Raw genomic sequence first — 15,704 nt, 5'->3', positions numbered from 1 at the left:
CTGTCGATCTTTCTCCATTGCGTTCCATCTGCGGGGTGTCTCAACTCCCCGTCCGACTTACGGTCCTCTTTGTGCCATCGCAACAACTTGGCATGCTCTTTGTTCCTGAACAGACGTTTCAACCGTGGTATTATAGGAGCATACCACATCACCTTGGCGGGAACCCTCTTCCTGGGTTTCTCGCCCTCAACATCGTCACCAGGGTCATCGCCTCCGATCTTATAACGCAAGGCAGTGCATACCGGGCATTCATTCAAATTCTCGTATTCACCGCGGTAGAGGATGCAGTCGTTAATGCATGCATGTATCTTCAGAACCTCTAAACCTAGAGGGCAGATAACCTTCTTTGCTTCGTACGTACTGGCGGGCAACTCGTTATTCTTTGGAAACATATTCTTCATCATTTTCAGCAAATTTTCAAATCCCGAGTCAGATAGACCTTCCTGTGCCTTCCATTTCAGCAAATCCAGTGTGCAGCCCAGCTTTTTCAGACCATTATCGCATCCGGGGTACAGCGACTTTTTGTGATCCTCTAACATGCGATCCAAATTCTTCCTCTCCTTTTCAGTTTCGCAGCCTCTCCGTGCATCAGCAATGGTCCGACCAAGATCATCAGCGGGCTCATCACGTGCCTCTTCTTCACCTTCCCCACCTTTAGCATCCTCCATGAAAGTATCACCGAAATGATCAAGATAGTTGTCATCGATGAAATCATCCCCTTCTTCATCTTCTTCCATTATAACCCCTCTTTCTCCATGCTTGGTCCAACAATTATAGCTTGGCATGAAACCCTGCCGAAGCAGGTGCAGGTGAACGTCTCTTGAGGAAGAGTAACCCTTCTGATTCTTACAGCCAACACATGGACAGATAACAAAACCCCCCTGCTTGTTCGCATTAGCCACTACGAGGAAATCTTTCAAACCCGTAATGAACTCGCCGGAGAGTCGGTTACCGTACATCCATTGCCGATTCATCTGCATTATTATTATATAAAATATATAATTAACCATCATGCATTTGTTAAACTAACTAGCTACAAATAATAGAAATTAAACAATGAACTACACACATGCATATTTTATCAATGACACATGAAAGGTTCAAGTTGCTAACCGCGATCGAGGAGAAAAAATAAATGAGAAAGCTCAAGTGTGGCTCGGACACTTCATATCATATTTGTTTCATGCTCTCGGGCATTTCATCGAACACCTTGTGTGCATAAGAGGAACCAAAAGCAAACCCACCACCCCTTGTGAAGATTGTGAAGAGAAATGACACCAAATGGCTAAGTGAAGTGAGCTGAGTTGCCTTTTACAGGGATGGGCCTTTAGTCCCGGTTGGCCTGGCCAACCGCGACTAAAGCTCCTCCCGTCCACCAGCTGGCCACCGAGCGCGCTGGGCCCAGGTCTTTAGTCGCGGTTCGCCTCCCGAACCGCGACTAAAGAGCCCTTTAGTCGTGGTTCCTATATTTTGGGGACTAATGGGGGGTGGACGGAAGCCTCTTTTTCTACTAGTGATGCCGTCGGACGCGGTGCCTTAGGAACTCCACCTTCGGACACGAACCTAGGCTGCTTCCGTAGAAGATGGTATTGTAGTCCATTTAGAAGAAAAAAAAGAGATGGTATTGTGCTGAATGGGAAAGCGAGAAGGATGAGATAGGAGTGTATGAGGGGCGGCACCTTAGGAGTACAGGGAGACGTTGTTCACGGTCACGGCGATGGAGATACGTTCTGGGATCATCATGGATAATCATGGTCAAGAAGTACCACGTCAAGGCGGCCGACACTTTCGAACACGGAAGAGATCTCGAAGGCTAACGCCTCCGACACTGCTGAGCGGTGGACGCACACCTTCCAACTCCATGTCAATGCTATTCTCTGTTCCACTCCACCACTCCATTCGGTGAGCTCTAGGTGAGGTTGGCTCAGGCGCATGGAAGCAACGATTCCAAATCAGGTATCTTCGTGCGGCACACTATCCTCGTGGACCTAGAGGGCACAAATGCCAACAATATCTTTCGCCTGGAGAATTTCATCCATGGCCAGTTCGGTGCCATCAGTAAATGGGCCAAGGACCGCTACACCGACAAACCTGAGCTCACATAAATTGTCCTCAACCATGTGTGCGAGGAGCCCGAGAACTCCGACTGCCTCCATGGTATATAAAGTTATAAACACGTTGTCATATGTCTATCTTGTATTAGACTAGTCATAGTGGGAAGTAACATAGATTAGAAACATGCACATGTTACTACTTTCATGGTGGTTAGTAACATCAAAGTAATATCATTGATGTCTTTATTAATTAGCTTGTAGATTCATTGTATCTTGAGAAGTGTGATGTTACAGTAACTAGCTATGTTACTTTATCATCATCTCTCCTCATTAACTCACTGCCATATAAGCAAATTTGCTGAGTTAGACACTTAGTTACTAGTGAAGTTACTCCCACTATAAGTAGTCTTATGTTCATTCATTTGCTTACTTGATTAAATAGTTATTTATCGACCTGCATATCTACTTTTACAGTTACACATGAGGTAAAATCGATGGATCTTAGTATATAGCTAATGATGACATCATAATAAAAAAATACACCTATTTTCAGTCATAACCTACAAGTTAAAACTAGACATTGACACATTATATAGGACGTTTGGAGATAAGTTTTTCGTAGTTGATCATGTGGTCCTTAGTTGCTGCATGTTTCCACCTGTAATAGGATACGTGCATGCGGAACCAGTACCGGGTAGTACAAGTCTGATTATTTTGTTCAGTCAATGAACTTGGTCTCTATGCTCCTAAAAATAAATTTCTTTACTGCAAATGGACTTCTTTTTGCTGGATTTTTTGGCATTACATGTTCAGTATGATTGTGTATCAGGCCTGTTGCTCTTGAGATTGATGTAAAAATGCATTGTTGTTGATTATGATGCTGCAGTTATCCCAAAAAAACTTTTTTTGATTGATCATATACATAAATTAAATAATATCCCCTTGGAGTACTCTGCTCTGCAGGGGCAAACACAGAAAATATTCAGTAGGGCCATAAATTTTGACTAGGGGCAGTTCTCTTGGTGATTAAAAAATTCTAAATATTTTTCTACAAAATTCAAAAGGTTTTGCAGAATTTGAGTGGGGGAAGCTCTATTTGGGTTCGCCCCTGCTGTTCTGGTTAATCATGTACAAATTTCTAATTATTTTGAAAGTCATGCATACAAATGAAAAAAAATTCCCATCATACAATCCTATTTTGATTAGTAGTGTGCAAACAATTTAAGATGTCAACATGCTAGTATTCTTACTCATCTATTTATTTATTAATTTTTAGGGAGTACTTCAACATTTTTTGATTGATTACCAAGTTAATGGTGTAATGTAGTCCTCAATTTTTCAATTATACACGACTTCAGTGAGATTCTCTGAAGAAGATGAAATACAAATGGAATACTTATTTTTTCAAAAATTTAGGAGATAAGAACAATTTCTACTTCAATCTGGAATATGAATACGATGAATGTGTGTTGTCACATGCAAATGTCTAGAGATTGATTCCATTTTCATGCATGATTGAGGTTTGTAGATGATACATTAAATTGTTTCCCTTTTCTTATTGTGACAACCCATTATAGATGCATATTTAGGGGCCTTGTGTGCAGTGCGATAAGCTTCATTGCTGACACTATGAGGTCTTTCACAACTTTATGGTTATTTCCATGTAAGCTTAGTTTTGCAAAAGTTTTAATGTGGCAACACTGCGCTGATGCTTTAATTTTGTTTGGTAATGTGCACCGGCTTCCTTTACCTATCTTCCTGTGGTCCTGGTGTTTTTTGGTATCAACGTTGTTGCATTTTCTTTTTGACCCGATGTTTGTTTCTCGCTTGTAGGTGTGGGTTGCTTCTAGATAGCATTTAGTCTATTTTTTGGTTTCTCATTTTTTCCTTCTATGTATATTTTTTCACTCGTTTTTTTCCTTCTCTAACAATTTTGTTACCTAAATGTAATTTTTATTTATTTATTTAAACTAGTTTTCTTTAACTTGAGGACTTATTATTTTGTTCCTTGAATAGGCAAGATTTGTTTTTTCTGTACGCACTATTCTTGTTCTCTACGTAAACGAGATGTGTTATTCTGATGTATTATCTTGTTCTCCCGAGTAGACGAGATGTGTTTCTCGGACACAATATGTTTGTCCCTAAATAAATGAGATGTGTTTCTCGGATGCAATATTTTTGCTTCTCGAATAGACGATCCACTGGTAAGGGAAAAACTACCGATGTTGAACCAAATTTGGCTACCCCTGGCGCATTAGCTAGGTGCTGCAGCAATAGCCTGTTACCGCTGGCGTACCGGGGTTGTGCGTTAGCGGTATGGCGTCCAGCCAGTGGGGTCACAATTACCTTTGTTGGCCAGTCGTAAGTGGAGCTGCAGCTGAGAGAGAAATGCTCCAAAATCCATGCCAATCCTAAATTTTATTTTTTTCCAAGTTGCAACTAGGATCGCAACTGAGTGGCAGGTGGAATTGTAAATAAGAGAGAAATGCTCCAAAATCTGTGCTAACCTTGAATTTCTCTTTGTCCCAATTACAAGTAGGGTCGCAACTGACATTTGTTGTTCATTTGCAAGTGGAGTTGCAACTAACCTTTTGTTGGCCAGTAGCAAGTGGAGGTTCAACTGAGAGAGAAATGCTTCGGAATTTGTGCTAACACCGAATTTCTATTTTTATCCTAGTTGCAAGTGGGGTCGCAACTACGTTTGTTACCTAGTTGCAAGTGGAGTTGCAATTGAGAGAGAAATGCTCAGTAATCCATGCTAATCTTGAATTTTTCTTTGTCCCAGTTGCAAGTGAGGTCACAACTGACCTTTTGTTGGCCAATTACAAGTGGAGTTGCAACCGAGAGAGGAATGCTCAGAAACCCACGCTAACCACAAATTTCTTTGTTTGCAAGTTGTAAGTGGGATCATAAATAACCTTTGTTGGCCAGTTGCGATGGACTTACAACTAAGCGAGAAATTCTTCAGAATCCGTGGTAACCTCGAATTTCATTTTTTTTCGAGTTACAACTGACATTTGTTCTCCAGTTGCAAGTGGATTTGTAACTGAGAGGGAAATGCTTCGAATCCATGCCAAACACTCTTGTTTTTGCCCCACTTACAAGTGTGGTCACAAGTGGGTTTATTGCCCAGTTGGAATTGGAAGTGGACTTACAATTGAGAGAGAAGTACTCTGAAATCTGACTAACCCCAAATTCCTCTTTGTCCTAGTGGCAAGTGAAGTCGCAACTAACATTTATTAGCTAGTTACATGTGGAGTTGTCCAATTACTCGTAGTTGCAAGTGGGGTCAGCTCCGGCTAGTGTCCCTACTACATCATCATCATCATCATCATCATCTCTTCATTTACATCTACGTTTTTTTATATAGAATCATCTCTTCTTTTACATGCATGGTTAGTAGTCACCGTACGTCCGTACCATACCAAAGTTGCTCATGTAGGAGCCCATCGATGGGTTTCCGGGACACAACATGCTCGCGGTTTGGTCACTGGGTAAATGCTCTCTGGCAAATTAGCACCAAATCGGAACTTGCGGAGGCATCATTGATTTGGTCACGTCGATTTGCTCGTGAAACAACGATTCAAACACGCGAATGATTTGGTGCATTGGTGCATGCACGCCCACAGCACCGTGATAATTCGGCCCATAAAACAACAACGATAAAAATGAATTAAATCCCAACCCAACACACGGGATAACATAAGTCAGAACTAAGTTAGTTCTTAGTAGACTGAGCACTAGATACAATCATATAAATTATAACACAGTGATAGCGAAGAGCCCGACCCCCTCGCGTCGCTCCTCACGCGGCGCCAGGGGGAAACCCTAGCCCCCAAACACGCGCCCCCCTCCGTGTCCATCCGCCGCCGCTGCCGCCGGCCCCTGCCGCAGCGGCGGCGGGCCCCGCTGCCGAAGGTGGTGGGGGGTTTCTCTCCCGCGCGGCGCTGGTAGCTGGATCTGCCTGGTGAGGCGGCGGCTGGCTGACCGGCACGTGGAGGCCGGGCGGTGGCCCCGGGCGAGCCGACGTCGCCTCGGTGGCGGAAGCTCGGGTGGTGGCCGCGGTGACGTGCTGCGGCGCGTCCCCGTGGATGGTGGCCGGCAACTTCAGCCATGGGGGTGGTGTCGCTGCCGGCTAGCCTAGGGAGCCTCCTTCGTGGTGGATCTGGAGCTCCAGGCTTCAATCCCTGCGTCTGGCCAGGCCGGCGGTGCGGCGGCTGCGGCGTCGTCGGTTGGAGAGGTGGTGGTGCGGGTGGTTGTGCTGCTGGCCCAGATCGATCCATCTTGGATCCGTTGGGGTTTGGCAGCGGCAGGGAGGTGGTATGGTGGCGCTCTTGGATGCGGATGCGCTGTTGCAGTTCGTCGCCTGGCAGCTCGGGTGGTTCGAGGTGAAGGATCCTAGGAGAAATCCTTGTCCAGGCTTTGGTCCGGACTGGCGACGGCGACACCTGTCGGTGCCGTTGACTTTCTTGGAAGCGTCGTTCAGGGCTCCTCTCGTCACCTCGGAGTTTTGCCTCCGGAGGGAAACCTCAGATCCTTGGGATCGGACGATGGTGGCGCTTCTACGTCTGTCTCTCTCCCTGTTGAGGGCTTCGTCTCGGAGTGGGCTTCGTCTTGGGACTCGAGGATGGATGGTTGCTGAGTTGCCTCGCTTGGGGCGCTACGGGCAGTTTGGCAACGATGAGGCTGTTAGATGTATATATTTGTATATTGTATTTTCCCCATATGTTAGGGGGCTTCCTGCATATTTGCACCTGTACATGTACTATATATTGTGGCCTTTGGCCCCCTGGTAATACAATAAATCTATTACCCTAACATGGTATCAGAGCAAAGGTAGCTCCTCTCCTCGCAGCCGCTGCCGCCGCCCGCCCCGGTCTCCTGCCGCCGCGCCCGGCCGCCGCCGCGCCGCCTCTCCGTCCGGCCGCCGCCGGCCACTCCGCTCCTGCCGCTCCGCCCGGCCGTTCCGTCCGGTCGTCGCGCTCCGCCCGTCTGGCCGCTCCACCCGCCGAGCCGCGCCTCCCTCGCCGCCCGGCCGCCGCTGGCCGTCTCCGCTCCGGCCGCTCCGCCCGCCGGGCCGTCCGGCCGCGTCGCCGCCTCGCCAGGCCCGCCCGGCCGCTCGCCCACCTACGCCCGCCCACCTGCGTCCACCCGCGTCCGGCCGCCGCCCGCGTCTGCGTGCTTGCTGATTCGATCGGGATTCCATCTCGTCTCTGAAAAAAAAACTATGTCTTCCTCGTCGGGCTATCTTGCGATTCCTCGCTGCCCAGTGATTTTTGATGGCGCGAATTATCCAGATTTCGCTGCCTTCATGCACGTCCACATGCGCGGTCTTCGTCTTTGGGGTGTGCTTTTTGGCGAAGTCCCATGTCCGCCGCGCCCCACTGCTCCTACGGCGCCTATTCCACCGACGCCCGTTGCCCTTGCCCCCGATGCTACTCAGGAGATCAAGGATGCAGCCAAGAGTGCTAATGATACTGCTCTGGCTGAGTATGACCGGAAGGTCCAGGAGTATTCTACCGCCGTTGCGACGTACCGGCTGGATCTGACTGACTACACTCAGTGGATAGATGAGGATGCTCGTGCTGCTGCTGTTCTCACTTCCAGTGTTCTGCCTCAGTATGCTGCTGAGTTCATGGGTCTTCCAACTGTTGCTGCTCAGTGGGCTTTTCTTCGTCAGCGCTACCAGCCGTCTGGGGATGCTCTTTACCTGTCTGTGGTTCGCCAGGAGTATGCTCTTCAGCAGGGTGATTCCACTATTGATGAGTTCTATACTCAGAGTGCTGCTATCTGGTGTCAGCTTGATTCTCTTCGTACAGCTGTGTGTGCCACCTGTCCCTACTGTCTGACTGTGCGCGCGGATCTGGAGTTTCAGCGCGTATTTGAGTTCTTGTCGCGGCTCCGCAAGGAGTTTGAGCCTCGTCGTGCCCAGCTGCTTCCTCGTGGTCGTGTTCCGCTCTCTGAGGTACTGTTTGAGCTTCGTGCTGAGGAGACTCGTCTTTGTGGTGCTGGTCTTCTTGAGGTTCCCTCTGTACTTGCTGCTCGTAGTCCTCCTATGCCGTCTGCTCGTGGTCCTCCTGTGCCGTCGGCTTCGTTGCGGTCTCCAGTACCGCCGATACTTTCTACTCCTCCGGTCCAGGGCCAGAGTCAGCCTCAGTAGCCTCGTGGTATGATAGCACCTTCTCGTCCTCCATGCTCCTACTGTGGCAGCCTGGCCACGATATCTCTAGCTGCTAGAGGAGGGATCTCAGTTTACGTCAGCAGTACCATGCTCGTAAGCAGGCTGGTTCTTCAGGATCTTCGGCAGTTGCACTGTCCGATCAGGACATTATACGTGGTTTTCGTGGTCTGCTCGCTGCTACAGGCTCTTCCTCGACGGGTACTGCTGGTTCTGTGCCTAGCTCTTCTAGCACCACGCGACCACCATCTTCTACACATTCAGTGTTGTGGATCCACCATGAGTTTGAGAGGGGGTGTTAGATGTATATATCTGTATATTGTATTTTCCCCATATGTTAGGGGGCTTCCTGCATATTTGCACATGTACATGTACTATATATTGTGGCCTTTGGCCCCCTGGTAATATAATAAGTCTATTACCCTAACAGAGGCGTCAGGCAGAGTTTGGGTCGCGTCTTGGGCTTCGATAGTCGGTTACCGGCGTGTCCGACGGGTCTCCTCGTGCTTCGCTGTGGAGTTGTGGAGTCGGAGCTGCGGTGGAGTGTGCCCCTGCGGCAACGATGACCAACAACCGGTGGTGTGAAGGACGATTCGGTCGGCGCAAGCCCAGCATAGTTCTCTTGTGATGCTCGACGGCCAAGTCGGAGTTGTCTCTCGTTGGCGTGTGTGGCCGACTGTTGGCATTTGGCCAGGTCGGTCGGGGGTTTATGCCCAATATTGTCGTGTCCCATAACGATATTGGTGCATTTGTATCGATTTTTGGTAGGTTTTCCGGTTAATAAATCGGCTGCCTTCTTCTTTATCAATGAAAATGGCAAGTCTTGCCTTGTTTCTCAAAGAAAAAAAATCATATAAATTATCGGAACAGAATTCGTTCAGGCAACAAGCAAGGAATTTGACAAGAAACGGTAAACCTAAGACGCGATGCTTATTTGGTCGTCATTAACAACCGCGTTAATCGAGAACCAACCTGTGGTTGGGTGGTTAGAGGGCAGTGGCACCCCCAGCCCACCAGAGTTCAAACCCCAGGTTTAACACTTTGGTGTCTCATTAAAAGGCGGAATATTCTTCAGTGGGAGGCGACGTTCCGTCGACAGCGAGGCGCCTGTGGTGACTTCGTCAATCTCAAGACCCGTCAGATGAAGTTTCTTGGACGCAGTCTCTCGGAGGTGCTCATAGGGGTAGGGTGTGCGTGCGTGCGTTCATAGGGGTGAGTGTATGTGCGTATATGTGAGCGTCTACGTCTGCACTCACTAGTAGAAAAAGAGGCTTCCATACGTCCCCTTTAATCCCCAAAATATTCGAACCGCGACTAAAGGGGTCTTTAGTCGCGGTTCGGGAGGCGACCCGCGACTAATGCTCACCAACCGGGACTAAAAGGCTATGGTGGGCTGCCGGCCGGCGCAGGCCTCTTTAATCTCGGTTGGGGACACCAACCGGGACTAAAGGGTACCCTTTAGTACCCTTTAGTCCCGGTTGGTGTCCCCAACTGGGATTAAAGGTTTTTCCTGGTTTTTTACTCCCCACGCACCCTTCACCCCCCCCCCTCCGTGGATCGCCTTTTTTTGCTTTGTAAAATACAAAAGAAAATGATAGAAAATTCAAAAAATAAAATGTTTTCAGATTCTTGTATGTTATGCAACCTACTATTCGGTGAAATTAAGAAATTCGAATTTTCACTTTTTTTGCAAAAAAGGTTTGAAAAATGGTAAAACCGCATTAACTTTTGCATACGACGTCGAAAAAAAACGTATAATATATCAAAATCATCGTGGGAAAAAGTTACATCCGAATTCACCTGGGTTTACCCGGTTAGCCAATTTTTAGATTCTCAAAATTCCAAATGAAAATATGAAAGCAGTAAGATTTTAGTTTTTGCTATAAATTACGGATTATATATTTTTTAATTTTTTTAAAAAATTAAAATTAATAATTGCATCCTGCATAAAGATTACTATTACTTTATCCAATTTTTAGATTTTCAAATTTTTAGGTTTTGGGTTTGGCAAAAAAATAAATATTTAAAAAATTAAAAAATTAAAAAAATTAGAAATAATACAAATTAAAAAGTTAATGTTTATTTATTTATTGAAGATTATTATTACATCATTACTTTTGTTTATTAAAAGATTTATTTTAAATTCAAACAATAAAGAAATGTGACATCGACCAACATGTTAATAGGATTGATATGATAGTAGTATCACATACATGCGCGCGAAGCACTTGGATGCGGGATGGAATGAAACTCAAAAGTTAAGCGTGCTAGTGCTAGAGTAGTGGAAGGATGGGTGACCGAGCGGGAAGTTTGACCACGAGTAAGTAATTTGACTAGAGATAATTGTAGTTAGACACTAAACTATGCAAATAACTAAAATAATAGAAATTCTGAAAAAAAAGAAAAAAAAAGAGGGAGTGAAAAATAATTAGAAACTCAAATGAATTAAAAAAAATTAACGAAATAGCCTTTAGTCCCGGTTCGTGTTACAAACCGGGACTAAAGGTCCTTCGCCCCGGCGCACGTCAGCCGCCCACGTGGATGGACCTTTAGTCCCGGTTCGTAAGCAACCGGGACTAAAGGGGGGTCTTTAGTCTCGACCCTTTAGTCCCGGTTATGCCCGTTGTGAATCGGGACTAAATGCCATTTTTCTACTAGTGCTCGTGTTTCGAAAAAAAAACAACCGTGTTAATCCAAGCCAGTAGTAAGATAGTACCCCATTTGGGACTAATTCGTTGGCAGTATCTAATTTGTGTAACCACACGATGCACCAGGGACGATCGACGGTGGAGGTTTCATATGACCGTGAGGTGGCCGCACGGACTAGGTGTGTGTTATATAAGGGGATTGTCGTCGTTGCTTTGCAGTGACGGTGCTAGCTGCGACCATGTCCAGAGACAGCGTGCTGATTGGCGCCTCCATGGCCGCGCTCGTCGTGCTCTCCCTCGTCACCTTCTTCTGCTCCAACCACCGCCGCCGGGCAGTGCATGCCTCGTCTTCGCAGCGGAGAGCCGTGGACGACGTGGAGCTCGGTCGGCGCCGCCGGCCGTGCGTCGCCGCTGCCTCCACCGGGCTCGAGGAGGCCGCCCTGGCCGCGTTCCCGACGGAGTTGTACTCCTCGTGTCGATCCGGCATCAAGCGGCGGCGCCGGGTGATGAGCGGACCAAGGAGGAGGCGGCGGCGGACGACGAAACGACGTGCGCAGTGTGCCTGGCGGAGTACGCGGACGGCGACGAGCTCCGGCGGCTTCCAGGGTGCGCGCACGCGTTCCACCGGGCGTGCGTTGACCAGTGGCTTCGGGAGCGACCGAGCTGCCCGCTCTGCCGCACGCCGCCGGCGACATCAGCATGCATTCACACGCGACCAAGTGAAGTTTGCTAGGCCTGTGTCCCGGTCTGTCGGGACCATTTCGGAGAGCGGCAAAATGCGGCGTACGTTGTTGCTTTGCACCTACATGTCTCCTGCTTAGGTATTAAGTATAGTACGTACTTACGGATTACGAGGATGATTATGTTCATACGTATCAGAGTGCAGACAATGCATCGTGTTTTGTTTACGTTTATGTACTTCATTGTGTACATGCTCTTGTATCTTTCTTTTCGGGTAAACATATCAGCCTACGACAGAACTAATTAAGAGCATGTCCACCAACATCCTCCGTGATCCGTTTGGCATGAGCACGCTGACGGATCGATGGCTATGGTGAGTGGGAGCAATTTTCTTCACTGTGTAAACTATTCTTTCTTCTTAACCGATAGCCTCCCTAAAAGCGCTGACGGAGGACTATCGCTGATGGGAGCAGTTTTTTCCGTTTGAATCCACATAGTCCGTTGGGGAGGCTAAGGATGACAATGGGCAGGGTATGGGCAGGGTAGAGCAATACCATACCTATACCCGTATAGTCAATGGGTACAAATTTCTACCCATATCCGTACCCATGGGTATGAAACTTTACCCATACCCATACCCGGCGGGTACCCGTACTCATTGGGTACCCGGTGGATAGGTTAAATTGTACACAAGTCAATCACAATTTTACATTTATCGATAACAAATTCGATTAAAAAAAATAATTATCTCAACTCAATAACAGGTAGTTGAGTACATAACAATTAACATAATATAAAAATAACATTCTCATATTCTAATTCATAAGTCAATAAAAATAGACGTGTCGCATATAAATTTGATAATAAATGGGCAGGGTATGTGTATACCCGCGGGTACGAGGCTATACCCGTGCCCTGCCCATAACTTAACGGGCAGGGTATGGGTACTACCCATGGGCATAAAAGTGTACACATACCCTGCCCATGCGGGTACGGTACCCACGGGTACCCGTACCCGTGGGTAAAATTGCCATCCTTAGGGGAGGCGTTTGGGGGCTACCCGTGGAGAACATCTCCATTGGGAAGCAGGGTCGGAGCCAGCAGGGGGCTGGCCTGGGGCCATGGCCCCTCCTCATGGTAATTTTTTTTGTTAAAAAACCTTGGTTAATCTATATATTTGACCTGCAATTTGCCTAAATTTACATATATGGCCTCCTCCAATAAATTTTACATGCAATTGGCCCCCCTTGTGTTACTTTCCTAGCTCTGTTCCTGCTGGGGAGCCTATATCGTGACTGGCAACACTGCCGTTCAAGCTCTTCCCCCCTCGGCTGCGTGTAGGAGGCAAGGAGAGATCATAATGGAATATCACGGGTTTTTAAAAAATTGTTCACAATAGCAAACTTACAAATGTTGCGATAGTATGTCCTCGAGATAAGTATGAAATTGACAACATGATGAGTGAGGCTATGAGCAAGATTTGGGCAAAGGGATGATGATCACACTTGAACGATGAAATAGCAACATGACAAACGAGGAACAATCGACCACAGGGTGACACAAATCATGAACAAGATTGAGATATGTATATACAGCGTGAATTTTGATTGACTCTTCTGTGCTTCGAAACTGATGCACGTGCATCCAAGTATCCAACGGCTCGACCAGTGATGGACTTTCACATCAGATATTTTTCTGCCTTCCTGACATCCTCTGATTAATACAGCTGAGGTAGCTGACTCGCCGTTCCCCGACACAAGACATATTTAAAAATAAGAATGGGTAATTAACATCTTAAGAGCAATTCCAATAGCGTAGCCAGCTGCTGGCTATAAGCCAAGTGCCATGTCATCTATAGCCAACTTAGAGCCAACATATACAATAGTGAGTTATAAAAATGTAGTACTTTATCAATGTATGACCCACCTTTCACTCTCACAAAGTGCCTAGGAACACGTGCTAGAGCTGGCTCTTGCATAAGAGCAAGTACAATAAGTCCTAGTCAGCTGACTATAAGGATTAAAATAGTATATTATTGCTTAGTTAGAGGAGAGAGAGGAGGAGAGAGAAGGAGAGTGGGCTCTTATGCAAGAGCCAGCTCTAGCACGTGCTCCTAGGCACTTTGTGAGAGTGAAAGGTGGGTCATACATTGATAAAGTACTACATTTTTATAGCTCACTATTGTATATGTTGGCTCTAAGTTGGCTATAAATGACATGGCACTTGGCTTATAGCCAGCAGTTGGCTACACTATTGGAATTGCTCTAAGAGCTCACTCTCCTTCTCTCTCCTCCTCTCTCTCCTTCAACTAAGCAATAATATACTATTTTAATCTTTATAGCCAGCTGACTAGGACTTATTGTACTTGCTCTAAGTAATCCAGTGTCCACACGTTGGCTGCCGACCAGAATCATCATCCGAAAAAGCTTAAAAGAGTCAATATACATTCCTGTCAGATAGAGCTAGGGAAGAGATCTCATTCCCTAGTTACATCATCAACGAATGTACTTATATAAGGTGAACTTTGCCGTCTTAATTGACTAGTCCGTATTACTACCTCCGGTCGTTATTAATAGATGCGGGTGTACAACTTAAGCAGTGTATCATTTCGTATAACTAGCATCGATTAAATGGGATCAGCGGTAGTACTTTTTAGTAGCATCATGTTCCTTACTATTTGGGGGCTTAACTGTTGATAATCTGGGTGCTCATATTCATTTTGTCAAACTAGCTAAAAAACGTCGTCGCCCAAAAATCAGAGAAAGATCCCAGGAATATAAGTTATCTCAAGAGGAATCGTTCACGCAACATGTTAGGAATTTGGCAAGAAATGGTAAAAGTAAGACGCGATGCTTTGGTCGTCATTAATTACCGCTTTAATCCTCGCCAGCAATATGGTGGTAGTACCCCATTTGGGTCAAATTCGTTGGCAGTTTTTTATTTGTGTGATTGCGCTGCGCCGATGGACCAAAGTGTGTATATAAGGGATTGTCGTCGATGCTTTGCAGCGACGGTGCTAACTGCGACCATGTCCAGGGACAGCGTGCTGATCGGCGTCTCCATGGCCGCGCTCGTCGTGCTCTCCCTCGTCACCTTCTTCTGCTCCAACCGCCGCCGGGCGGTGCACACCTCGTCACCGCAGCGGAGCGCCGTGGACGACGTGGAGCTCGGTCACCGCCGGCCGTGCGCCTCTGCCGCCGCCGCCGGGCTCGAGGAAGCCGTCCTGGCCGCGTTCCCCACGGAGGTGTACTCCTCGTCGATCCGGCATCGAGCGGCGGCGCCGGGTGATGAGCGGACCAAGGAGGAGGCGACGGCGGACAATGATACGACGTGCGCGGTGTGCCTGGTCGAGTATTCGGACGGCGCCGAGCTCCGGCGGCTGCCGGGGTGCGCGCACGCGTTCCACCGGGCATGCGTTGACCAGTGGCTGCGGCGGCAACCGATCTGCCCGCTCTGCCGCATGCCGCCGACGGCGTCAGCATCTACGCACACGCAGCCAAGTGAAGAGAGCTAGGCCCTTGTCCCTGTCTATCGGGACCATTTGGTAGAGAGCGGCAAAATGTGGCGTACGTTGTTGCTTTGCGTACCTGCATGTCTCCTGCTGCCGGTAGCCGCAATGCCGATCCGAGACATACGAGGATGGTTATCTCCATGCGTGTCTCTTGTCTCATAAACAAAAAACTAAAGCTAGCTTGGGCATTCATGTTCGTCAGAGTGCACACGATGCATGGAGTTTTGTTTACGTTTATTTACTTCATTGTGTACATGCTCTCGTATCTTTCTTTTTGATTAAGGGTCTCTATAGGATCTAGTTTATTGAGAACGAAGTTTGTTCTCAGGAGAAATATTTCATCGAATCTTAGTTACAACTTTCTATTAGCACGGATCACAAAGTTCAGGAAAAAAATCAGCTGCAATCCCACTTGCAATCACAAAAGTTATAGCTGCAACCCAAGAACACGAATCATGATGTAAATCCAACGTTATAGAAATCTAGTGAGCACGAGCTTCGTTTTGAGTCTATTGAGAAATAGCAATTCCGTTTAAGTAAATATATCAGCATGCGTCAGAAGTCAGAACTAAGAGCATCTCCACCAACATCTTCCATAATCTGTCTAGCAAGGCCGATGACAGAAGACTATG

General features: G+C 47.2%; 1 protein-coding gene across 1 annotated transcript; it reads left to right on the top strand.

The window, feature by feature from the left end:
- Nucleotides 1–14,589: 14,589 nt before the first annotated feature.
- On the top strand, nucleotides 14,590–15,075 carry LOC127304597 (probable E3 ubiquitin-protein ligase ATL45). The gene has a single exon (XM_051335236.2). It carries the CDS (start codon nucleotides 14,590–14,592, stop codon nucleotides 15,073–15,075), a length of 486 nt encoding a protein of 161 aa, XP_051191196.2.
- Nucleotides 15,076–15,704: the final 629 nt, after the last annotated feature.

Source organism: Lolium perenne, chromosome 5 (assembly GCF_019359855.2).
Source record: "Lolium perenne isolate Kyuss_39 chromosome 5, Kyuss_2.0, whole genome shotgun sequence".
In the NCBI taxonomy this organism is placed as follows: domain Eukaryota; kingdom Viridiplantae; phylum Streptophyta; class Magnoliopsida; order Poales; family Poaceae; genus Lolium; species Lolium perenne.
The sequence above is the reverse complement of the archived record's forward strand: the minus strand, read 5'-3'. Positions and strand labels throughout refer to the sequence as shown.